The sequence below is a fragment of the Vicugna pacos genome, chromosome 1, assembly GCF_048564905.1.
Source record: "Vicugna pacos chromosome 1, VicPac4, whole genome shotgun sequence".
Classification (NCBI taxonomy): domain Eukaryota; kingdom Metazoa; phylum Chordata; class Mammalia; order Artiodactyla; family Camelidae; genus Vicugna; species Vicugna pacos.
The window spans coordinates 16,111,339-16,136,725 of record NC_132987.1 but is presented as its reverse complement, the minus strand read 5'-3'; the positions used below and the strand labels follow the sequence as shown (position 1 = coordinate 16,136,725).

General features: G+C 35.1%; 1 protein-coding gene across 2 annotated transcripts in view; it reads right to left on the bottom strand.

The window, feature by feature from the left end:
• PPP2R3A (protein phosphatase 2 regulatory subunit B''alpha) overlaps window positions 1–25,387 on the bottom strand; it is a 151,587-nt gene that overhangs the window by 20,174 nt on the left and 106,026 nt on the right. For both annotated transcript variants that reach the window (XM_072956262.1, XM_072956313.1), the window contains 7 exons: window positions 21,867–21,953; window positions 18,345–18,501; window positions 13,482–13,530; window positions 12,932–13,021; window positions 4,514–4,689; window positions 2,789–2,907; window positions 848–954 (listed from right to left, as the gene is read on the bottom strand). In XM_072956262.1, coding sequence (XP_072812363.1) covers window positions 848–954; window positions 2,789–2,907; window positions 4,514–4,689; window positions 12,932–13,021; window positions 13,482–13,530; window positions 18,345–18,501; window positions 21,867–21,953 — 785 coding nt within the window. The remainder of the gene's footprint in view (window positions 1–847; window positions 955–2,788; window positions 2,908–4,513; window positions 4,690–12,931; window positions 13,022–13,481; window positions 13,531–18,344; window positions 18,502–21,866; window positions 21,954–25,387) is intronic.

Genomic DNA, 25,387 nt, shown 5'->3' with positions numbered 1-25,387 from the left:
TTAAAAGAATGTATATGTGCACTTGGTTTTACATATATACTCACATGTATGTGTGTGTGTGAGGAGAGAGGATGTGGGGCAGAGAGGGAGAGAGTGCCTCTGGAAGGGCTCACAGGAGAATGGTAATAGTGGCTGCTTCTGGGGAGAACTGAGTGGTAGGAAGCCAACTATTTATTTGAATATTAAATCAAATGCATATACTGCCTATTCAGAAAATGCATCACATTAATAACAAGGACTGAGAACCTGAGAAACAGTGACCAAGGAAGAACTAGAGGAGCTGCTACAGGAACCGCTAGAAGATGATGAGAAGAGCCAGAGAATTCTAAAGTCACTGAGATGTTCTAGGCAGTAAAAGTCATGGGCAGTTAAATTTCTTACCATGGTCCCTTTATGGAATTTTACCTTATTATAAATCTTCTGTAAAAGTCACTTCCTGTACAGGGTTGAATGACAATACCATGTATGATACAGATTTGTTTTAAACATGATCATCTTTACTATTTGAAAGTAGTTCTTTGAGCTTCCTCCTGTATTTACAGGGTTTCCCAACATCCCTAACAAAGTAGAATGACTGCACAATGATCTTAGTTTCCAATGAAAGGTCCAACTCCATTCAAGGAAATGGGACATGAGAAGGCTTTTCAGGAAATTAGTGAAGGAGGGAAGAGAAGACTGCTGGGGGAAACATTCATTCAATTAAAGCTGGTTCAAGTCACTCATTTTTATGATATTCAAAACTGACAAAAATAGGAAAGGATTACAAGCTTGATTATTTAAGGTGGTCCTAATACCCCCTATCAGGTTACCCTGTTAAAAAAGCTGCGCAAAACACAGGGAGACTCACCCTTCCTGGAACTGTGCTTGGGCAGACTCCTCCGCTACAAGGGTCTCATATTCCTCAGCAGCAAACCTGTCCCAGTCGGAGGGCTCAGGACCATCATTCTCAACGTCCTGATTGGAAGAGGTCAGTCACAGGAAACAAAAATAATCAGAGATGGAGAATTGGAGATAGGTCATCACAAATGTTTTAACATCACTGAAGAAACCCCACCTGAAAGATGTTTCATTTAAAGAAGTTTAAAGAAGTGCTAAAGTGATTTTCTGCACTTTCTACACTTTGAATCACAAAATTGTAAGAAATGGTTACAGCAAGACGGCTTAGGTTTGGACTTCAGCCTTGTAATCAGAGACTTCTCTGGCCCCTTCTCTCTGGCACTTTGCACAGCAGCTATCTGGAGTGACTTGTGGTTTGCATCTGTGCCTGAAATGTACTGTCCCTTCCTCTGGCAAAACTTTACTGCTTCTTTCAAAGCCAGCTCAGATACCATGTCATCTGTGTTCTCTTCCTGGAAACAGCCCTTCTCCCCCCAGTCATTTCCTTCACTCCACTGTAGATGCTTGGTTGCCACCTTTTGGTCTTCTTTTTTTCATCTCTCTCTGTACCCATCTTTTTCATCTCTGTATAACCAGTGTCTTCCACACACTGCCTGGAATTTGCTGAGCACTTTCTAATAATTTTTGCAGATAGAGCAAATATTGATAATTACCACCTCTCAGAAAGAAAAGAAAAATTTAAAGGTGAAAAATTTAAAATTTTTAACAGATAAAATTGAAGGGGGCAAAAGGGCATATGTATTTTCTTTTCCTTCTACAATATAGGCAGCATCTTGGATTTTATGTTCCAGGGAAAATGATGTTTTTTCATGACAAAGTTGAGTCAGCACTGCCGTAGGACATCAAGTTAGTTATGACAAGAAGAATGCAAGTGCCTAAATATTGACCACAGTGTGTTAATTACTATATTTAATCCATTTTAAGAACTCCATCTTTTTAACATCTCTGAAATTGGTATGTATCTTAGACTTAAAATTGGCCATGTTTTTTTTCTTGCTTAAAGGTATATAAAATAATGGGATATATTAAACTCAATGAAATATAACACTGACTTTAGGCTAGCAATAATGCACCTTGATATGCTCCAAGGTCAGGTGCAGAGTACTTATTAGAAGCCGATCTTTGTATTCTTACTACTATTTAGGTCAAAGAGTTATGCAACACGTGGAAGGCAAAAGACTGAAGAAGTTTCCTGTAGTTTTACTCCTATAGGACTCAACTGCAACAGTTCTTTTCTATCTACATAGTTTTTACTTTTTTAAACAGAGGAACATACAGAGAAGTGGTGATATTCCACTTTTTGTTTGTTCGTTTTTTGGACATGGATTATATGTCCAGGTTTTCGGAGAGTCCCACAGATTTTCGTGGATGAGGAAGGGAGCTCACCTCTCTTCAGCAGTAGAATGACTTCAAACTGGTAGTCATGTACAGTGATCATTAACACCTGAAACAGTGTTACATTATCTGAAGGTTGTCTATCCAGGAGAGCACCTAGTTCTCATTATAATGGGGAAAGCTGTTTACCACGTCATCTCAGAACTGCATGGTGCAGTTAAGTCAAACCAATACACTTTCTAATACAGATGTGCCTATTGACCTAGATTTTAAAAGTCAGAAAGACAAATATTTCAAAACTTTTCTTGTAACTAGCTTCTAATGTATATGGAAGTACACAGACCCTACAGTTCACTGAATGATAGGCAAACACAGGTCACCTAAACCTGAGGATTCGCTCTGGGAAGAGATGTGCTCTAGGTCCTCTTCTCTCTCTTCTCAGTGTGTGATGGAACTCTTTAAACACCAAGGCTCCTACACACAGAGACCATGACTGTCTGTTGCACAGAACCCCGAAGCTGCAGCCCTCAAACAGAAGTTAAAATTACACTGGTACCTTCTGAACTGCAAAGGGATCTCTCTGTTCATGGTCTAAGTATTTCTCCAGGTTAAAGAAAGTGTCATAGAAGATGTGAGCCATCCTGCATCTCTTCAGGTCTCGCAGAGTTATTCTGCCTGTGAAAGAACAAAGCTGGTAAATTTCAAGAGCTGTTTTGGCAAGTGGAAAACTTCTACTCAAGTTTAAAAGTATATGCATATGCTTATTTTATTATAAAAATCCCATTTCTTTTTTTTGAGGTAAAATTCACATAACATAAAATCCACCATTTTAACCATTTTAAAGGGTATTAATTTATTGGCTTTTAGTACATTCACAGTGTTGCATAACCATCACCACTATCGTGTCCCATAGCATTTTTCTTCGCCCCAAAAGGAAACTGTACCCATCAGGCAGTCCCACTCCATCTCCCCTTCCCTCTCCAACCCTTAGCCCCTGGCAATCACTAGTTTCCTTTCTGATTCTATTGGAAAAAGCCTATTTCTTTTTTTTAATTCTTATTTTTTATTGAAGTGTAGTTAGTTTACAATGTTGGTTTCAGGTGTACAGCAAAGCAATTCAGTTATACATATGCATACATATAGATGTATTTTTCAGATTCTTTTCTATTATAGCTCATTGCAAGAAATTGAATATAGTTCCCTCTGCTACACAGTAGGTCCCTGTTGTTTATCTATTTAATATATAGTGATGTGTATCTGTTAATCCCAAATTCCTAATTTATCCTTCCCCCCATTCCCCACCCTGATAACTATAGTTTGTTTTCTATGTCTGTGAATCTATTTCTGGTTTGTAAATAAAATTTGTATCCTTTTTTATAGATTCCACATATAAGTGACAGTGTATGATATTTGTCTCTCTCTGTCTGACTTACTTTACTTAATATGATAATCTCTAGGTTCATTCATGTTGCTGCAAATGGCATTATTTCATTCTTCTTTATGGCTGAGTGATATTCCATTACACACACACACACACACACACCCCACATCTTCTTTATCCATTCATCTGTCGATGAGCATATAGGTTGTTTCCATGTCTTGGCTATTGTAAATAGTGCTGCTGTGAACACTGGGGTGCGTGTGTCTTTTTGAATTATAGTTTTCTTCAGATATATGCCCTGGAGTAGGATTGTTGTATCATATGATAAGTCTATATTTATTTTTTTAAGGAACCTTCATACTGTCCTCCATAGTGGCTGCACCAATTAAATTCCCATCAACAATGTAGGAGGGTTCCTTTTTCTCCACACTCTCTCCAGCATTTATTATTTGTAGACTTTTTAATGATGGCCATTCTGACTGGTGCAAAGTGATACCTCATTGTAGTTTTGATGTGCATTTCCCTAATAATTAGCAATACTGGGATCTTTTCAAGTGCCTGTTGGCCACCTAGATGTCTTCTTTGGAGAAATGTCTATTTAGGTCTTCTGCCCAATTTTTTTATTGGGCTGCTTGTTTTTTATGTTATTGATTTGTATGAGCTGTCTGTGTATTCTGGAAATTAGTTGCTTGTTGGTTGCAGGAAAAAGCCTATTTCTTAAACAGAATTTGCCATTGACTGTTGGTTCTACACTAACAGTAAAGCAGAAACTTAAATACTCCTGTTTTTGGAAAGCCTGTATGGAAGACTCTGGGAAGTTAAATAATTTAGGAAAATCCAGGTTACATCCCCAACTCTTACATAGGTGAGTAGTGCAAATAGCTCTTTATTCAATCTTACCATCGCTGGCCGGCTTCACCAGGTCAAGCATCTGGCACAGCAAATCATGGAATGGCAAGGGCTCAATGCCCATGGCTTCCATCCGTTCACACTGCTCCTCGTAGAAGTATTCCAGCTCATACATGGAGAGTACACCATCCCCATCCAAGTCCATGCAGCGGAACCAATACTCAATGCTAGGAGATACAGACACTCATTAGCAATGGCCTGTTAAAGGTCCTTTACTCACCTAGACTTATTATTGTCTATGTTTCTTTTCAAATGAAAGTTATGTATGTGTATACTTTAGACTCAGAAACAGTTTTACAAAATTTGTTAGAAAAAAATGGCAGACCTCCTCTTTATTTTCCCTTCTTCTGAACAGACCAATTGCTAATAAGGAGATTGAAACAGTTATGAAAAATTTCCCAACAAACAAAAGTTGAGGATCAGACAGATTTACTCGTGAGTTCTAAATATCTAAAAAGAATAAACAATGGCCCTTCTTGAACTCTCCTAAAAAACAGAAGAGGAAAGAAAATCCTAACTCATTTAATGAGGCCAGCATTACCCTTGATAACAAAACCAGACAAGGATACCACAAGAAAAGAAAATTACAGATCAATATTCCTGATGAATATATATGCAAGAATTCTCAACAAAATATTAGCAAACTGAATTAAACAATGCAGTAAAAGGATTATACCAAGATCAGGTAGGATTTATTCCAGGAATGCAAGAATGGTTCAACATCTGCAAATCAATCAATGTGATACACCACATTAACACAAGGAAAGGTGAAAACACATAATCACCTAAATAGACGTAGAAAAAACACTTTACAAAATTCAACATCTCTTTATTATAAAAACTCTCAACAAAGTGGGTACAGAGGGAACATACCTCAACATAATAAGGGTCATATATGACAAGCCCATAGCTAACATTATACTCAATGGTGAAAAGCTGAAAGCTTTTCCTCTAAGATAAGGAACAAGAAAAAGGTACCTAATCTTGCTGTTTTTAGTCAATGTAGTACTGGAAGTCCTAGCCAGAGCAATTATGCAAGGAAAATAAATAAAAGCCATCCAAATTTTAAATGAAGAAGTAAAACTGTCACTCTTTGCAGATTATATATTATATATAGAAAATCCTAAAGATTCCACCAAAACACTGTTAGAGTAATTGAACTCAGTAAAATTGCAGGATACAAAATCAATATACAAAAATCATTGCATTTCTATACACTAACAATAAACTAGCAGAAAGATGAAGAATCCTGTTTACAATTGCATCAATAATAAAATAAAATATCTTGGAGTAAATTTAAACAAAAAGGTGAAAGATCTGTGCAGTGAAAAGAACAGGACACTAGTGGATGAAACTGAAGATACACACAAATTGAAAGATATTCCATTTCCATGGACTAGAAGAATTAACGTTGTTAAAGTGTTCGTACTACCCAAAGCTACCTACAGATTAAATGCAATTCCTACCAAAATTCCAATGGCATTTTTCACATAAATAGAACAAACAACCCTAAAATTTGTATGGAACCACAAAAGATCCCAAATAGCCAAAGCAATCTTGAGCAAGAAGAACAAAGGTGGAGCATCACACTACTTCATTTAAAAATATACTACGAAGCTATAGTAATCAAAACAGTATGGTGGTCATAAAAATAGACACATAGATCAATGGAACAGAGTAGGGCCCAGAAATAAACCCACATATATAGTTAACAAAAGAGCTAAGAATATACAGTAGGGGTAAGGATAATCTCTTTAATAAATGATGTCGGGAAAACTGGACCACCATCTTACACAATATACAAAAGTTAACTCAAAATGGATTAAAGACTTGAATGTAAGACTTGCAACTGTAAAACTTCTAGCTTTGAGGCAAAGAGCTCCTCGACGCTGGCAATGATTCTTTTTGATCTGACACCAAAAAGCAAACCAAAAAAGTAAAAAATAAACAAGTGAGATTATATCAAACTAAAAAGCTTCTGCACAGCAAAGAAAACCACCAACAAAATAAAAAGGCAACCTACTGAATAAGAGAACATATTTGCAAATTATATCAAATTATATATCTGATAAGGGGTTAATATCCAAAATATATAAAAAACTCATATAACTCAACAGCAAAAAACCAAACAACCTAATTTTAAAATGGCAGAGGAGCTGAATAGACATTTTTTTCCAAGAGACAGAAATTTACAAATGGCCATTAGTATATCTTTTTTAAGAAATGTCTATTTAGGCCCTTTGTCTATTTTTTAATTGAGCTGCTTTCCTGCTATTGAATTGAGTTCCTTATGTATTTTCAATATTAACTCCTTACCATATGTATCGTATACATGTACTTTCTCTGATTCCATAGGTTCTCTCTTCATTCTGTTGACTGTTTCCTACTAGAAGCTTTCTAGTTTTATTCAATCCTATTTGTCTATTTTTGCTTTTGTGCTTGTGCTTTTGGGTCATATCCCTCCAAATCAAATTTCACAGACCAATGTCAGTAAGTTTGTTCCCTATGTTTTCTTCTAGTAGTTTTATAGTTTCAGGTCTTATACTTTAGTCTTTAATCCATTTTGAGTTGACTTTTTATAGTTGAGATAAGGGTCCAATTTAATTCTTTTGTATATAGATAGCCAGTTTTCCCAACACCCTTCATTGAAGAGACTGTCCTTTCCTCATGTGTGTTCTTGGTATCTCTGTTGAAGATCAATTGACCATAAATGCACAGATTTATTTCTGGGTTTTCTATTCTGTTCCATTAATATATATGTCTGTTTTATGCCAATACCATGCTGTTTTGATTATTATAGTTTTATTGAATATTTTAAAATCAGGTAGTGTGATACCTCCAGCTTTATTTTTGTTCCTCAAGATTTTTTTTGTTGTTTTGTACTTCTGTATGAATTTTAGGGTTGTTCTTATTTTTTTTTTGTGAAAATGTCATTGGAATTTTGATAGGTATTGCATTGAATCTGTAGATCACTTTGAGTAGTATGCATATTTTAACAATATCCATTCTTCCAACTCATGAAGATAGGATATCTTTCTATTTTTTGCACCCTCTTCAAATTCTTTCATCAAGATTTCATACATTTCAGTATACAGATCTTTAACCTCCCAGGTTAAATATATCCTGTGTGTTTTATTTTATTTGATGTTATTGTACATGGGATCATTTTCTTAATTTCCTTTTCAGATACTTTGTTGTTAGTGTATAGAAATGCAAATAATTTTTGTAGTTTTATTTTGTATTCTGCAACTTTACTGAATTCATTTATTAGTTCTAACAGTTTTTTTTGGTAGTCTTTAAAGGTTTTCTACATATGATATTATGTCATCTGCAAAGAAAGAAAATTTTACTTCTTCCTTACTGATTTGGATATCTTTTCTTTTGCTTGCCTAATTAGTCCTGCTAGTTGAATAAAGGTGGCAAGAATGGGTATATTTGTCTTGTTCCTGATCTCAGAGGAAAAGCTTTCATCTAAAAAGATGAGTATGATGCCAGCTGTCATACACAGTCTTTATCATGTTGAGGTACATTCCTGATACACCTAACTTGAGAATTTTTTTTTTTATCTCTAAAGGGTGTTGAATTTTGTCAAATGCTTTCCTATATTTATTGAATTGATTATTTTTATCCTTCATTCTTTTAATATGGTATATGACATTTACTGCTTTGTATGTCAAAATATCCTTGCATCCTAGGCACAAACCCCACTTGATGGTGGTGCATAATCATTTAAATAAGTTGCTGAATTCAGTTTGCTGGTATTTTGTTGAGGATTTCTTTATCTACGTTTATCAGGGACATTGGCCTGCAATTTTCTTATAGTGTCCTTATCTGGTATGAGGGTAACACTGGTCTCATAAAATGAATTTGGGAATATTCCCTCCTCTTCAGTTTTTTGGAAGAGCTGGAGAATAATTTGCATTCATTCCTCCTTTGCTGGTGGAATTCAACTGTGAAGTCATTAGGTCTTGGGCTTTTCCTTTTGGGGAGGTTAATTACTGATTCTATCTCCTTACTTGTTATTTGTTCAGATTTTCTATTCAGTCTTGGTAGGCTGTATGTTTCTAGGAATTTATCCATTCCTTCTAGGTTATCCAATTTGTTGACACATTAATGTTCACAGTAGTCTCATATGATCTTTTGTGTTTCTGTTGTAATATCTCCTCTTTCACTTATAATTTTATTTGAGCCTTCTTTTTCTTAGTCTAGCTAAAGGTTTGTTAATTTTGCTCACCTTGTCAAAAAACCAAAGATTCATTGATCTTTCCTAGTCTCTATGTCATTTACTTCTGGTCTGAACTTTTATCATTTCTTTCTTTCTGCTAACTTCAGGTTCAGTCTGTTCTTTTTTAGTTTTTTTTAGGTATAAAGTTGTTTATTTGTGATCTTTCTATTTTTCTTATGTAGGCATTTGTTGCTATAAATTTCCCTCTTAGAACTGCTTTTTTAGATGGTAAATCAATCTTGTATTTTGGGGGTAAGTTTTACTTGCTCATGGTACACAATCTTTTTCATATTTTGCTAGATTCAGTTTCCTAATTTTGTTGAGTATTTTTTGCAACTGTATTCATAAACAATAGTGGTTTGAAGTTTTCTTGTAATATTTTGTCTGGTTTTGGTATCTGGGTAATATTGACCTCATAAAAGGAATTTGGAAGTGTTCCTTCCTCTTTTATTTTTTTCAAGAGTTTGTAAAGAATTGTTACTATTTTTTAAATGTTTGATAGTGTTCTCTAGTGAGGCCAACTCAGCCTGGGATTATTCTTACTATTCAGATTTTTAATTTCTTCTTGAACCAGTTTAGTAGTTTGTGTCTCTCTAGGTATTTGTTCATTTTGTCTAAGTTACCTAATTTATTAGCAGAAAGTTGTATATATCTACTATAATCCTTTTTATTCCTATATGGTCAGTACTCATGTTCCCTCTTCATTCCGACCTTAATCTGTATGTTCTCTTTCTTCTTGATTAGTATAGCTAAAGCCTTATCAATATTATTGATCTTTTCAAAAGAAATGACTTTTGGCACCACTGATTTTATTTTCCTATTCTCTCATTTATGCATTCTAATCTTTATTCTTTTCTTCTTTCTGTTTGCTAATTTTCTTTTACTCTTTTTTCCTGGTTTCTTAAAGTGGAAGGTTAGGTTACTGATTTAAGACATTTCTTCTTTTTCAATATATGGATTTACAGGAAGAAATTTTCTTTGTACTGCTTTTGTTACATCCCGTAAGTTTTGGTATACTGTTTTCCTTTTCATTCATCTTAAAGTTTTGGTATGCTGTGTCTTCATTTTCATTAATTTTAAATAATTTTCTAATTTCTTTTATGTAGTCTTCTTTGATCCACTGGTTATTTAAGCAGTGCGTTGTTTCTATTTATTTGTGAATTCCTACATTTCCTTCTGTTATTATTAATTTTATTCTGGTCAGAGAACATAATTTATATAATTTCACTTTTTATATTCTTGAAGGTTATTACGTGGCCTACCACATATTCTAAGCTGGAGAATGTTCTATATGTGCACTTGAGAAGAATACATATTCTACTGTTCTTAGCTTGTGTTCTATAGATATCTGTTAGGTCTATTGGTTTTTGGTTTCGTTTATAGTGTTATTCATGAATTTTATTTCCTTGTTGATCTCCTTCCTGGCTGTTTTTTCTATTACCGAAAGTGGGGTAATGAAGTCTCCAAATGCTACTGCTGAATTGTTTAATTTTCCTTACAATTTCCTTACAATTTTTATTCCATATATTTTAGGGCTTTGTGCTGCTAGGTGTATATATGTTTATAATTGTATGTCTTTCTGTGGGACTGATCCTTTTATGAAATAAGATGTTCTTTTTTGTCTGTTGTAACAATTTTTTTATTAAAGTCTATGACCTCTGATATTTATATAGCCACTCCAGGTTTCTTATGGTTGTTATTTGTATGATGTATCTTGATCTTTCGTATTTCTTTTTCCACCCTTTTGTATCTTTAAATCTAATACGTATCTCATGTAGACAGTACAGAATTGTATCCAAAAAATGTGTTTTTTTGATTCAGTCTGAAAAATAAAATTTCTGCCTTTTGACAATATGATGAATCCATTCACATTTAATGTTATTATTGTTATACTTAGACTTATGCCTGTCATTTTACTTTTTCTTTTCTATCTATCTTGGAGCTTTTCCTCTATTTTTCCTTTACTGCTTTCTTTTACATTAAGTGAGTATTTTCTAAACATTTTAACTCTTAATGATTTTTTTCACTATGAATTTTTGAGTTAATTTCCTACTGGTTGCTCTAAGGCTTACCATATACATTTTAACTTCTTAGAATTACTTCAGATTTATACTTAGTTCCAGTGAGATTTTAAATGTTACCCCTATATAACTCTATTCTCTCTTCTTTCTTGTTATGCTATTTATATATATATATATATATATTACATCTCTATATATTACAGACCCAACAATAATTATTCCTGTATATAATTTGTTTTTTAAAGAAGCTGAGAGGAGAAAGGAGAGCACGTGTATAATCACAAAGTTTGTTATATTAACCTGCTTTATTTTCATTTCTAGTTCTCTTCATTTGTTCCTATGGGGTAACAGGGGACAAAATGGGAAGTATTTGAGGAAAGCTTTTCCATAACTAAGTAAATATGAAAGATAAAAGATTGAAATTGAGAGGATTAATAGAACAGCAAAAAGGCAAGAAACAGAAAAATAGACTTCAAATCTTTGGAAATTTAAGTAATTAAAACAACCTAAGTACTCTAAATAATGGATTAATGATAAAATGATTGTAAACATGCATACTTACTTGCATAGAAATATCCTCCTATATGAAAAAGTGTATTACAAAATTGTATGATACCATTTAGCATACTATGTCATTTGGTGCAGAGAGAAAGAGAGGGCAGAGGACTATAAGGAGGGGATGAAGGGAAGAAGAAGGGGGAGAGAGGAAGTAGGATGAGAAGAAGGTGTGAAAGGACATATACCAAAATGTTAACTCTGGGTCATGCAATTATAAATGAATTTTATCTTAAGGCTTCTGAATGTTTGTATTTTATAATTTTTAATATTTAATGTGTATTTGTGATACAACAATAAACTTATACAAATTAATCCAGCAGAAATGAGCAAAAGATATGAAAAGGCAAGTCATCTAAGATGAAATAAAAATGGCCAAAAATATATGAAAAAAAATTCAGTCTCACTAGCAATCAAAGAAATGCAAAATAAGATAATACTAAATTTTTATTTATCAAGTTTGAAAATATTTTATTGATATTGATATAAATATTGATAAAAATATTAATTTATCAAGAGGAAGACACCTAGTATTAAGGGTTATAGGAAATATGCTCAATACTTTGTTAATAAAGTATAAAATGGTAGTTTTTCTGAAAAGCAGTTTAATAATTTTTATAAATGCCCTTAAAAATGTCTATCTCCTTTAACCTTAGCAGGTCCTTTTTGGGAGAGTTTAAGGGAAAAAACAGTGGGTGTGACAAGTATTCAGCTAAAGCTAGAGGATATTTAGTAGAGCATTCTATGAAAATTTTGGAGTGTATAGTAACTAGGATTTAATCCTATGGAATTAATCTTAATGTCCAAAGAGTATGTAAACGTTTATATGAAAAAAACTATATAACACATACTAACTCTTAATAGTCTTTTTCTGAGTGTTAGAATTATTAGCATTAAAATTTGTTTTCTTCTGCTTTATCCATGTTATCCATAATGAACAACAAATTACTATTTTTGAAATGGACAACAAAGTTATTTAAAATAATATAATAAGCTGCCCGAAATAGCTTAGTTTTATTTCTGTTTTAATGATTTCAAAACCGTACATCCAACATTTAGATAACATCTTGAACTACCATGTAGACAGCTGAGTCAATGACACCCGCGAGCAGCATCAGGGACGGCTGCCTCTCTCTCCCTCGGTACTAAGCACAAGCTATGTGCAGGGCACTGTGTCACACAAGCTAGGAAGAAAAACAGAGGGACACAGATGTTTGTAGCCCTCTCTTTTTCTTCCAAGCTTGTGTAACACAATGTTATAGATGTGTAAACTCACAGCTACAAATCAGGTATGCCAAGGGAAGAGATGATTCTAACTGGGGGAATGAGGGCATGTTCTCATATATCAGTCATCCACAATTTGCTCTTCTTTCCTCTCCAATTTACTACCGAACCAGGAAGATCAGGAAACAACTAAAATTCACAGTATGTAGTCCTATATTCCACTTAAATGCTTACCAGTCCTACTTACCCTTCAGGGCCAGCTCACATCACCTCACCTTTGTTTCTGGGGGTAAGGGCTCCTGATATGCTGTGCCTATGGATTCAGTCTGAGAGGGCAAAGACTATGTCTGTTCCAACTTGGCAAAGGAAACTTGGAAGTCATACCTGGTAGGGTTCCTTTTGTCTTCCTCAGAGATCAAAAACCAAACAAAATCGGCATAGCTCATTCTTCCCTCTTTCTGTACTGTTTTTCCCCTGAAGAAAACATATGGTTATAACATTTTCTGAGCAGTTACTTAGGTAAATTTAGTAGGATGACAGACTAAGAGATAAAGTAACATCTTTCTTTGGAAATTAAGTTAAAAAAATTACAATGCTAGAAACCTCACAAAAGGCAACCCCTTTCCATTGCCCATCTTGTTTTCAAAGGCCTAGAGGCTGAAACCAGAAAGCATTTGCAGATATGAAGAAACAAATCTGCTTTCTAATATAAATGCAAATAATCACCAGGTGAAGTACTGTTACCTGTATTTAGATAAAGGACTAATGCCCATATATAAAAGAATTACTACTGTCTTATATGAAGCCATTACTCCATGTTTTGTAGAGTATTATTATCTGACCTACAGCATGGCCAAATTATTCAGGAAGCCTTGCTAAAATGAGATTGTTACAGTACTGTAGTTCATTTTTAAACTCAGATGCTTTTTCTTACCTTGTTACTGCCCCAGAGAATATCCTTTCAATAATCCTGTTTGATGAAGCTAAATGTAAATAAAAAGTATAAAGCTAGTTAAAACATGCTCTCAAAGGGAATACTTTAGGCAATTTATTTTTACAGCTTCAAGCTAAAACTTAATAATCTTCATGATGTGTATATGAGTAGTAACTTTTTACTTATGTATAATTTATATTTTTTGAAAGTAAGAATTTGAGATGGCTTAATCAATCAATCAATCATTACAAAAGAACAGGCAAACGGATGTGCCTGACAGCTGTGGTGTATTAATATAGTTAAGCACCAAGTTGGTTCTGAATATACTGACAACTAAGACAAAAATGTGCAAAATTTGTATTGATCTTGTTATTCAATAAGACAACTTTTCCTCTAAAACCAGACAAATTTTTTCCTAGCATTAAATTCAAAGGGGAACTGACTGTTGGCTCCTAATATAAGGGATCTGAGTAAAACGATGGAGAATGCTTTCACGTAGAAATTTATAAAAGATGCTGAAATATACCACAGATAATTTTCCTACATTCTCATCCTATAGAAGTCCAGGATATTATACGATACATTGTACAATTTGTTAGAAATTCCAGCAGTAGGTTTTACTCAGAGAGAGACAATAATATCTTAAGACAGTATATTCCTTTTGATGATAGATCCTAGAGAATCTGTATCAGTGTACATCGCTGTGAGTTCAAAGTAACCAAAAGCATGAGTTTTAAAAAAGGAGATGCTAATGGATCTTGGACCCAGAGATGTGGTGAGGACAGGAATCTGTTCTTTCAGCCAGTGCCCCAGGCAAAGGCGTGCACACTAAAATTTCAGAACCAGTGATGAGGTCACTAGAGAGTTAGCAGCTGTCAGCATCTAACTCTTCTGCACAGAGTCAGGCATAGTCAACATAAAGGTAAATTAGTTTGGTTGAAGAATGTTGAGCATATGTGTGTCAGCACAGCCAAAGGTTATGTACCAAAGGTTATATAAGGACCCTCTAGACTTTGTTGAACACTGGCTTATGGGGTTAATAATTTGTGCCAGATAGAAAAAAAGGGGGTTATATATATCAAAGGCAAGGATATTCAATTCTGAAGCTAAAGTCTTTTTGAAACACTTTTATTTTTTTAAAAATTTGGAAGGTTTAACCTCCTAGAACTGAAGCTTCTGTTGTCCCATTAAAGACAGGTTGGTGGGAGGGCAGTTATGCAGAGTTTCAGCGGCCCTTTCACTATGCAGGCCTAGATGCCAGCTGTGCTAGACTTCATGCCTTTAACATGCCTCTAATGAGTTGCTACGTGTGTATACACAGTATTTTGGGACTTAATCAGAACTGTGGTTATGCCAGCCAGAGAAGGTGCCTTAGAGACCACAGGGTTCTGCACGACCTTTAGAGGCTAGCTCATGTTGTACAGATGATCTGACCACTGGTAACCAGGAGGTGCATAGCTAGTAAAGATGACCTGATACCCCTATGAATATGTCCATTTTTATGCTATTCCGACAACAGGAAGGTTATGACTATAGGCATACCTCAGAGGTATTGTGGGTTCAGCTCCAGACAACCTCAATAAAGTGCGTATCACAATAAAGCGAGTTACATGAATTTTTTGGTTTCCCAGTACATACAAGTTATGTTTATACTATTCTGTAGCCTATAAGTGTGCAATAGCATTATGTCTAAAAAAACTAGGTACATACCTTAATTAAAAATACTTTATTGCTAAAAAATGCTAACCATCATCTGAACCTTTAGCAAACTGTAATCTTTTTGCTGGTGGAGGCTCTTGCCTCAATGTTGATGACAGTTGATTAAGCAGGGTGGTGCTTGCTGAAGGCTGAGGTGGCTGTGGCAATTTTAAAAAATAAGACAACAATGAAGTTTGCTGAATGGATCAATTCTTTCCTTCACAAATGATTTCTCTGTAACATGCAATGCTGTTTGATAGCATTTTACCCACAGTAGAACTTCTTTCAAAATTGGAGAAAATCCTCTCAAACTCTGCTGCTGCTTTGTCAACTAAGTTTGTGTCATATTCTAAATCCTTTGTTGTCATTTCTACAATCTTCACAGCATCTTCACCAGGAGTAGATTCCATCACAAGAAACTATTCTCTTTGCTCATCCATAAGCTGCAACTCCTCATCTATTAAAGTTTTATCATAGGATTTCAGCAAGTCAGTCACATCTTCAGGCTGTACTTTTAACTGTCTTGCTATTTCCAACACATCTGCAGTTACTTCCTCCACTGAGGTCTTGAACCCCTCAAAGTCACCCATCAGGGCTGGAATCAACTTTTTCCAAACTCCTGTTCATGGTGATATTTTGACCTCTTCCCATGAATCACATGTTCTTAATGGCATCTAGGATGATGATCCTTTCCGGTAGGTTATCAATTGACTTTGCCCAGATCCATCACAGGAATCGTTATCTATGGTAGCTATAGCTCTATGGAATGTATTTCTTAAATAAGACTTGAAAGTTGAAATTACTCCATGGGCTGCAGAATGGATGCTGTGTTAGCAGGCATGCAAAGAACAGTAATCTCACTGTACATCTCCATTAGAGACCTTGGGTGACCAGGCACATTGTTAATGAGCAGTAATATTTTGAAAGGAATCTTTTTTTTCCTAAGCAGTGGGTCTCAATAGTGGGCTTAAAATATACAGAAAACCATGTTGTAAACAGATGTGCTGTTATCCAGGCTTTGTTGTTCTATTTATAAAGCACAGGTAGAAAAGATTTAGCATAATTCTTAAGAGCCCTAGGACTCTCAGAAAGGTAAGTGAACATTGGCTTCAACTTAAAGTCACCAGCTGCATTAGCCCCTCACAAGAGAGTCAGCCTGTCGTTTGAGGTGTTGAATCCAGGCATTGACTTCTCTCTAGCTATGAAAGTCCTAGACGGCATCTTCTTCCAATATAGGGCTGTTCTGTCTACACTGAAAATCTGTTGTTTAGCGTAGCCACCTTTATTAACTGTCTTAGCTAGATCTGGATAACTTGCTGCTTTGCCCTGTACTTTTATATTATAGAAATGGCTTCTTTCCTTAAACCTTATGAACCAACTTCTGCTAGTTTCCAACTTCCCTTCTGTAGCTTCTTTATCTCTCTTAGCCTTCATGGAATTGAAGAGAGACAGGGCCTTGTTCTGCATGAAGACTTAGCTTAAGAGAATGTTGTGACTTGTTTGATCTTCTATCCAGATCACTAAAACTTTCTCCATATCAGCAAACAAGGCTATTTCACTTTTTTTTTTTATCATTCGTGTGTTCACTGGACTAGCACTTTTAATTTCCTTCGAGAACTTTTCTTTGCATTCATTCACAACTTGGCCAACTGTTTGGCACAAGAGGCCTACTTTTCCACCTATCTTGGCTTTCAACTTGTCTTCCTCACTAAGCTTAATCATTTCTATCTTTTGATTTAAAGTGAGAGTCGTGTGACTCTTCCTTTCACTTGAACACTTAGAGGCCACTATAAGGCTATTCATTGACTTAATTTCAATATTGCTGTGTCTCAGAGAACAGAGAGGACTGGGAGAGGGAGCGAGACAGGGAAATATCTGGTTGGAGGAGCAGTCAGAAGGTACACAACATTTATTGATTAAGTTGGCTATCATATAGGAGCAGTTCACGGCACCCCAAAACAATTACAAAAGTAACATCAAAGATCACTGACCACAGATCACCATAACAAATATAATAATAATGAAAAAGTTTGAAATATTGTGCGAATTACCAAAATGTGACACAGAGACCCTAAGTGAACAAATGCTGTTGGAAAAATGGCACCAATAGATTTGTTCAACGTAGGACCTTCAATTTGTAAAAAATATTGCAAAGCACAATAAAGCAAAGTGAAATAAAATGAGGTATGCCTGTACTTGAACCAGTGAAGATACAGTACTAAAATAATTGTTTAACAAATAAGTACAATTTAGTATTTTCTTCGTGATGTCTGGTTGGTACCTGAGTTTTGGGAGGCAGGACTCTTTCTTAAATATGGTAAGTTCTATAAAACTTGACATCATATAGAATGAAACTTTCCTTAAGATGTATACTATTTTTTTTAATGTATACTGTTAGTCACAGATATACCAAATAACAGAAGCAAAATTCAGTGCATTTATTTGAGATTTGTACTTTGCTACATCTAGAAGGCTAATGGCTTATTTTAAAAAATCCACAGTGTCTGAGAAGACATTTAAGAATAGAACAGGGACAATCTTATGAGAGAAGAATTATCAGTGTGTCTTGGTGCTTGGTTAAGAACATTAAATCAGTAGGTAACAGGTTCTAGGTTTACTACTATTGCTCAAAATGAAGCAAAAAGCGTAATATCATGTGATATGTAATTTTTTGTTTTTTGACAAAAGAAAGCACACAAAATTCATCTGCAGAAAAAAATCTTTTCTAGAAATAAATTCCAAAATGTAAGTTTTTCTGAGTCCTTGAAAACACTGGCAAGTTAGAAACATTATTTTCATCCTTGACTGTTTATAAATATAAAATGAGAATTTAAAACGGTGTATATATGTTCTCTTCCAGGTAAAATTTACACAGATGTGATTTTTAGTAGTTCATCATCAGAAAATAAGCATCACTATAAAGACTCACCAACTGATCAAAACTAAGACTGATTTCTTACTGATCTCCAAAGCCCTTCTCCTACACCCGGTTTCTAAATAAAAATTAATCTTTTCACCATTTCCACTTAACATTTCTTGGCCCTGTAAATAGGACTTGATTACATACAGATTTTAAGATAAGGGAATTCCCCATAATGAGCGAGCATGATTTAACTCTTGCCTTCTTCAAAACAGTTAAGTCTCAACTATTGCAGAAACACTTACCCTGGTCATTGTATCGAGATAGATCGGCTTGGCTGATGTAGAGGTCATGGTCACTATCTAGTTCCCAAAATTTACAATAAATAACATAGAAATGTTCATAGGAGAAGTAATCTGTGATTTGGTTTATATCTTCCTCTTCTTCCAAAAGGGCTAGAGTCTGAAATGGTATGAATAGAAGGATTAATTTATTTTAAAATTATGAAAACTCAGGTTTGGCCATTGCATAGATTCTAGTAAATTTTTATTTTAAATTGAATAAAAAATTTTGGTTTTGGTACCAAAGTGGGGACTTTTAGTAGGCAACCTCATCCTACCTTTAATCAGTTGATCAATTTACGAGCTGTGTAATATGCTTAGCAAAGGGTGAGATGCTATGGAGGATTTAAAAGCAGGGAAACGGAAGGACCGTCACCAAGGGGCCTGCAGCCTATCAGAGGTCCCCAGACTAGTAAGCACAGAACAATCAGACAACAGACTTACTTATTACATGGCTATAAACTGACACTGCTTTTAACTTTTCAAAGTTATGAAGAATGGCCATCTATCTATTCTATTATGAAGAGTGGGCATCCACATACAGGGTTGGTTTTGCAATGGAATCAAGTTTACCATAAAGGTGACTTATGTATACCACTGTGATGATGCGGGGAAGTGGTGGGGAAGAATGGCTGGAATAGAAGGCACGTGGGGAAGAGCTGCAGGGCCCTGGGATGGAAATAAACCTACGTCTCTTCTGACTCACTTATGCCCCCAGGGAAAACACCAGAAAGAATGATTTTGGGCCCAGAATTCTTATAGCCAGCCAAATTATGATATAAGTGGGCAGATAAATGAAGATCTTTTCAGAAATGAAAGATTCAGAAAAAAAGATAAAAGAAACCATAAGGAAACTTAGGAAATAGAAAAAACAAAGTGAGATGGCAAAAACAAGATCAGATACACCAACAATCAAAATAAAGGTGAATGAGCTAAATCTCCCATTAAAAGATCTTCAGATTGAGAATAAAAACCAAACTCAAAGGGCAGATCTAGGCATAGGGTGTCTGTAAGAGGTAAGTCTGAAATAAAATTTAAAAGGAGAGTTAAAACGTACTCTAGCTAAATCTTAACAAAAAGAAAACGTATGTCAATATCATTAGAAAATAAAATGGAATTCAAGGTGAAAAACATAAGAAACAAAGGTGACTTATTTCATAATGCAAATGTATCACTCTGATAAAAATTATTTTCTAAAATGTAAATACTGGAAATCTAAAATGCTTTGGGGCAAATCAAAAACAACATAAATTATTAAATTATGGTAAAATCCACTTAATGAAAGATTATGAAGCCACTAAACATTATAGAGTCTACATAGAAAAAATGGAAAACCATATAGTGGGTGCAGAATATACGATATAAGATTGTACACATTAAGAATTATGTCAAATCTTAAAATCCAGATGTGCATCTGAATGAGACTAGAGAATACATACAAAAACATTAGTTGTATTAGGATGGTAAAAATGTTTTTTCTTCTGTTTTCCAAACTTTCTTGTAACGTTTTGTTTTATAAAATGCTCTTTAATGTGTATAAAGCAGAATATGCACAATAAAAAAATCTTGAGAAGCAAGGAGCTCTCATTTTCACCTACTGGACCGTCATAAAATGAAGAAAAAAGTGTAACTTCTGCTGTTGGTGAGTATGTAAGTGTGAACAAGCATAGGCGTTTAGGAGGGTAACTTGGCAGGATCTGTCACACTGAAAATGCATATACCATCTGATCCAGGATTTTCCCTCCAGTAGGCTATTTTAGAGAAATTCTTACTCATTTACAGACAAGAGGAAGGTACAAGGATGTTCACTGCATTATTGTAATGGGGAGAATATAAAAACGACTCGACCATCTTCAACAGAGGAATATGTAATTACAGTACAGCCATGCCATAGAGTGTGCAGCAGTTAAAAGAATGAGATAGATTTATATGAATGGAAATGAAAAGGATGTCAAGACATACTGTTAAGTTAAAAAAAGTTAACAGAACAATAAGTATGGTTTCACATATTTAAAAAAACCAACAAAACAGTCGTTCAGAACAAAACTATATACTCCATAAATACACAGATAAGGGAATAAAACCACAGATGATATGGGTTCCCTCTGGGAAAGGGAGTGAAATGGCCAAGTGAAGACATAAACAGTGACCTCTGCTTACTAGTCTATACATGTTTATTTTATCTGAATGTCCCATGAGCATATATTCACGTATAAGAGGAAGACTAAGGAGAGAGGTAGGGAAGAAGACAGAGGGAAGCAGAACACTTGAGTTCTATTTCCACTTCAGCCATTTACTTGCTCTGTGATCTTACCCAAGTCACTCAGCCATATTTGGGCCTCAAACTCTATCATTAGTCAAAAAAAAAAAAGGATTATAATACTGATCTAGAAACTACAGACTCTAATGTGCTTCAGGAATGTCAGGGATTATTATCATTCTCTAAGGTTTAAGGCCTTTCCAATGGGATTATTGCCATCTCAAGCCATCCCACATTACCTCCTGAGAGTCTAGGCAGACACCACGTGTTCAATAAGTATTGATAATGACTTTGATGATGACTTGTCATTTATTAGAATAAAAAATGTTTGCATATCTATTATGGGTTGCTAATTTTGCCAAGGCTTCATTACTTTGTCCCAGATGAAGATAGAAAAAAAAATTAGAGAATAAATAAGGTTGTATTGCTCGCCTAAGCTTCATTTAGTATGATTCATTTAAAATAAAATATTTCATTTCCTTTTAAGGAAATGTGACCAATTCTACTTTCTTTAGGTTGACAGAAAAGCTTGAACAATCAGGCATGAAGATTGCCTCGGTGAAAGGCTCCCACTAGTGGTCAATACTTTATTTGGTAAAATAAAATAATTGAATGAAATGTATACTTTTCTTAGGAATTTTTAGTAATTTTCTCCAGCAGGAGCTGGATAAAGAGTCATTGCTGAAAGGATCAAGCAGAAATTCCTCTATTTCTTTTTCAAGGCCCTTCCCAGCCCGGCCCTGTCACACCCTCAGGCCTCATCACTGACGGCTCTCTCCGTGGAGACTGGCCGCTCGAGACTGCTCTGCAGTTCCTCAACACGCCACTTCCATGCTTCTGGGCCTTTGCTTATGCTGCTTCCTCTCTGTCTGGAATGCCCCTTTCCTCTATTTTTTTCTTCTTTGGTAAACTCCTGATATCTCCAAGGTCAAGATCACATGCCAGTCCTATTGTGAAACCTTTATTGCATGTTTACGACACATTTCTGTGAAATTTTTCAAGTCATGTGTGGCTGTGTGTGCACTTTTCTCTTGCTCTATGGCGTGCCCTGATGCAAAAATCTCCTGTTATTCACCTTTGTTCCCCCAACACATCCCAGGTATCTGATAATCACTTAAGGACGGAAAGTAGTGACAGGGCTTTGCACATAATAAGCACTCAGATATTTGTTAAATGAAGAATATTATCTAGATTGCTCCTTATACATGAATTTCAATGAAGCATACTTGCAAAAAGTTGCTTTTTCTTATCTCTGTTGAAGTAATTTTTCCACTCCAAGATCTGTTGACTGTGTAGAATATTCTCTGAATAACCTGGTTCCAAAAGGAAAACAAAACCAAGTAAGAACATTAACGGTATCTATGACTTTATCAAAGGCCATCTTATGAATATTCTTTGAACCAAGCTAAGTTTTGCCTTTTTGATTATATCAAGTGTCATTTCTAGTAAAAATTAATACTCTAGTTTAAAAATCTACATCTGTGTAGTTTGCATCTCCCTTATAATTCTAAGAATAAAAAAATTCTTTGCTCACAAGTCTGCGTTTCCTGGATACCTAGATGTCACTTCCTTTCATATCTCTCATCTTACACAATGATGACTGATTTGAGTATTGCTTATTAGGCTAGATGTTTTGGGAAGGGAAATGAGGTGGGAAATATGTGCTGTGTTGGCTTAACAATTAATGGGTCAGAAGAACAGCTGCCAATGTGGTATGATTCAAGAGGGCATTATTCTGGTTATTATAGCCTTATCCATTGGAGTTTTGAGGACTTCCAGACTCTCTCTGGAAACTCAGGTACACCTGGAATAATTCATATCCTGAGGCCTTATTTGAGCATGCACAATTTTGTTATTAACTAGTGTTTTAATGAATTTATTAACAAATGTGAAATTCTGGAGAAGACTCTAGACAAGATGGGAGAGGAGGGGACGGGTAGCAAATGTGTCTGAAATTGAGGATGCGTGTGCTGTGGTGTAGTGGGGACTGGAGAAGGAAGACAGAAGCCGCAATCCTGGAGGTAGAAGGCCACTGTACAGTCTTAACAATTTCACCTGAGGTTATTCCCACCCATTTAAGTTCCCCTTTACCTGCTGGTTTTTTTTTTCTTCTTCTCCAAGAGGAAGCAGTGGTGAGAAGAGCAATTTAAGCAGCTTTTTTTGTACTTTGGCTAGGATTTTGATTATCTAATAATATAGAAATCTTACAGCCTTGGTGGTTTTATCATAGAAAAGTTTAGATTTCTTTTTAAGGCTATTTTAGTGCAAGAAGAACAAAAAAGGGAAGACACGTGGACGTCTATACAAAGAGTAGGACTAATGAATAACTAAATTACTATTCTGTTTCTGGATTCTTTGGCAAAGGCAGTGAGTCTCAAAAATAACAGGAAAAATCTAGCCTCAGGATGAAGGTCCTGACATCTGCTGCCTGGCATCCCTCACCCCATCTCTGCTATCAGCGCTAACTCCTTCTGACCCTTCAGAATCTAGCTCAGCTGCCAACTCCATAAGAAGCCCCCAAGCAGGGACTTGGGTAAAGCTGTCTTCTGTGCTTCTGATGTCCGCTGAGTCCCCTTCAGTCATCCTGTGGTTATATTCTAAACAGTTACACCTGTCTGTCATCACCTCCAAACTCTAAGGAACCTGGTCTTTCTTCACTTGCATCCCAGTGCGTGATATGCTGTTCTGCATATATAAGGTGGTCAATTGCTTGATAATTTTAAAAAAATGGAGGTATAATTAATGTATATCATATTTGTTTCAGGTATACAACATGATTGATGATTTGGTAATTTGTATATACTGTGAAATGATCACCACAGTAAGTCTAGTTAACATCCATTACCACAGTTACAGAATTTCTTTTCTTGTGGCAAGAACTTTAAAGATTTACTCTCTTAATATCTTCCAAATATGCAGTATAGTATAAACTACAGTCACCACGGTGTACATTACATCCCCATGATTTATTTTATAACTGGAAACTTATACCTCTTGATTCCCCTTCACCTATTTCACCCACTGCCTCTGGCCACCCCAATCTGTGCTCTGTATTTATGAGCTTGTTATTTTTGTTCATCGATTTAGATCATACAGTGTTTGTCTTTCTCTGTCTGACTTGTTTCACATAGCATAATGCCCTCAAGGTCCATGCACGGTGTTGCAAATGGCAAGATATCCCTCTTTTTTTTATGGCTGATAATATTCCACTGTACATATTCCACATCTTCTTTATCAGTTCATCTGAACACAGAGGTTGTTTCCATATATTGGCTATTGTAAATAATGCTGCAGTGAACACAGGGGTGCACGTATCTTTTCAAGTTAGTATTTCCGTCTCCTTTGGATAAATACCCCGAAGTGGAATTGGCGGATCATATAGTGGTTCTATATTTCATTTTTCTGAGGAATCTCCATACTGTTTTCCATTGGCTGCACTAATCTGCATTCCTACCAACAGTGCCCATGAGTTCCCTTTTCTCCGCATCTTTATTTCTTGTTTTTCTGATGACAGCCATTTTAACAAGTGTGAGGTAATACCTCACTATAGTTTCGATTTGCATTTCCCTGATGATTAGTAATGTTGAACATCTTTTCATGTACCTGCTGGCCATCTGTATGTCTTTTTTGGAAAATTGCTTGATAAATTAACGAGGTTGGAAAGCTATGTAACAAAGACTTAGATGTTATATTTGTGATAGAGACAAATGGGTTGGCTTAATAGCTAATTGAATAATTCTATTCAGAGTTTTGAACAGCAGATTGATGCCAACCCAGAAAAGTTCTCTAATCAGTATTTTACATAAATCAGTATTGTTGTCTATGACTTATAGAAAGACTGCATATAAAAATGTACAGAAAACATAAAACAGGGAAGGATAACTGTCTACAAAATTACTGTGAAAGATACTAGTAATGTGTTTACTCTCGAGGAAAAAATAAGACTAGAGTGTAGCTGTGACCATGATCTGAATGACTGACTATCAGGTGGAAGAAGCTGATTTGTTTTGTGCTGCACCCCAGGGTAGAACTACAACTACTGGATAGAAGTGCCTTTATACTAAAATGTTTCAATATAAGAAAGAGTTTCCTAAAATTAGCCCTATGAAGCAATGGGTTGTAATGAAGTAGTGAGGTTTCTTCTTACCACAGTTATTTCGGCAGAAGTTGACAGGATTCCTGTGTTAGGTGGGAGCTAGGACTAGCTGGTGTCTATAATTTCTCTACTGGCCCCAACTACTCAGACTCTGCATAAAGTGCTTCAAGGCAGAGAATGTGTCTTATTCAACACTGTAATCTTAGCATTAGCTTCACAGAAGTTCATATTAAAAAGATGGATGGTTTTTAGCAGAGAAATATATATATATGAAAATAAACATTAAGAGTATCTTTTATCATAGTTCCATGTCTTCTTTCTCAAGTTAAAATCAATTTCACACATGTTATTATACCAAAATTTTCTTTGCTGCATATTATTTGATTTTTGTCCTTATTTCTTGATTTTAAACATAAATTTGTCTTAAAGTCTGTTTCCTATTTACCTAAATTTTATACTTATATACTCTTCAATTATTTTACATTTTTCATGGAAGTACTGTGTTGCACTTAAAATTATAAAACTTTAATCTGTATTTCTTTTTGCTTATTTTATTCTTCATTTTTTTGTTCTTTTTGACAGAATTTTTAAAATTTGCAAACATTCTGAATGTTAAGTAATTTCCTATTTTTAGCCTCTGCTAACCTACTT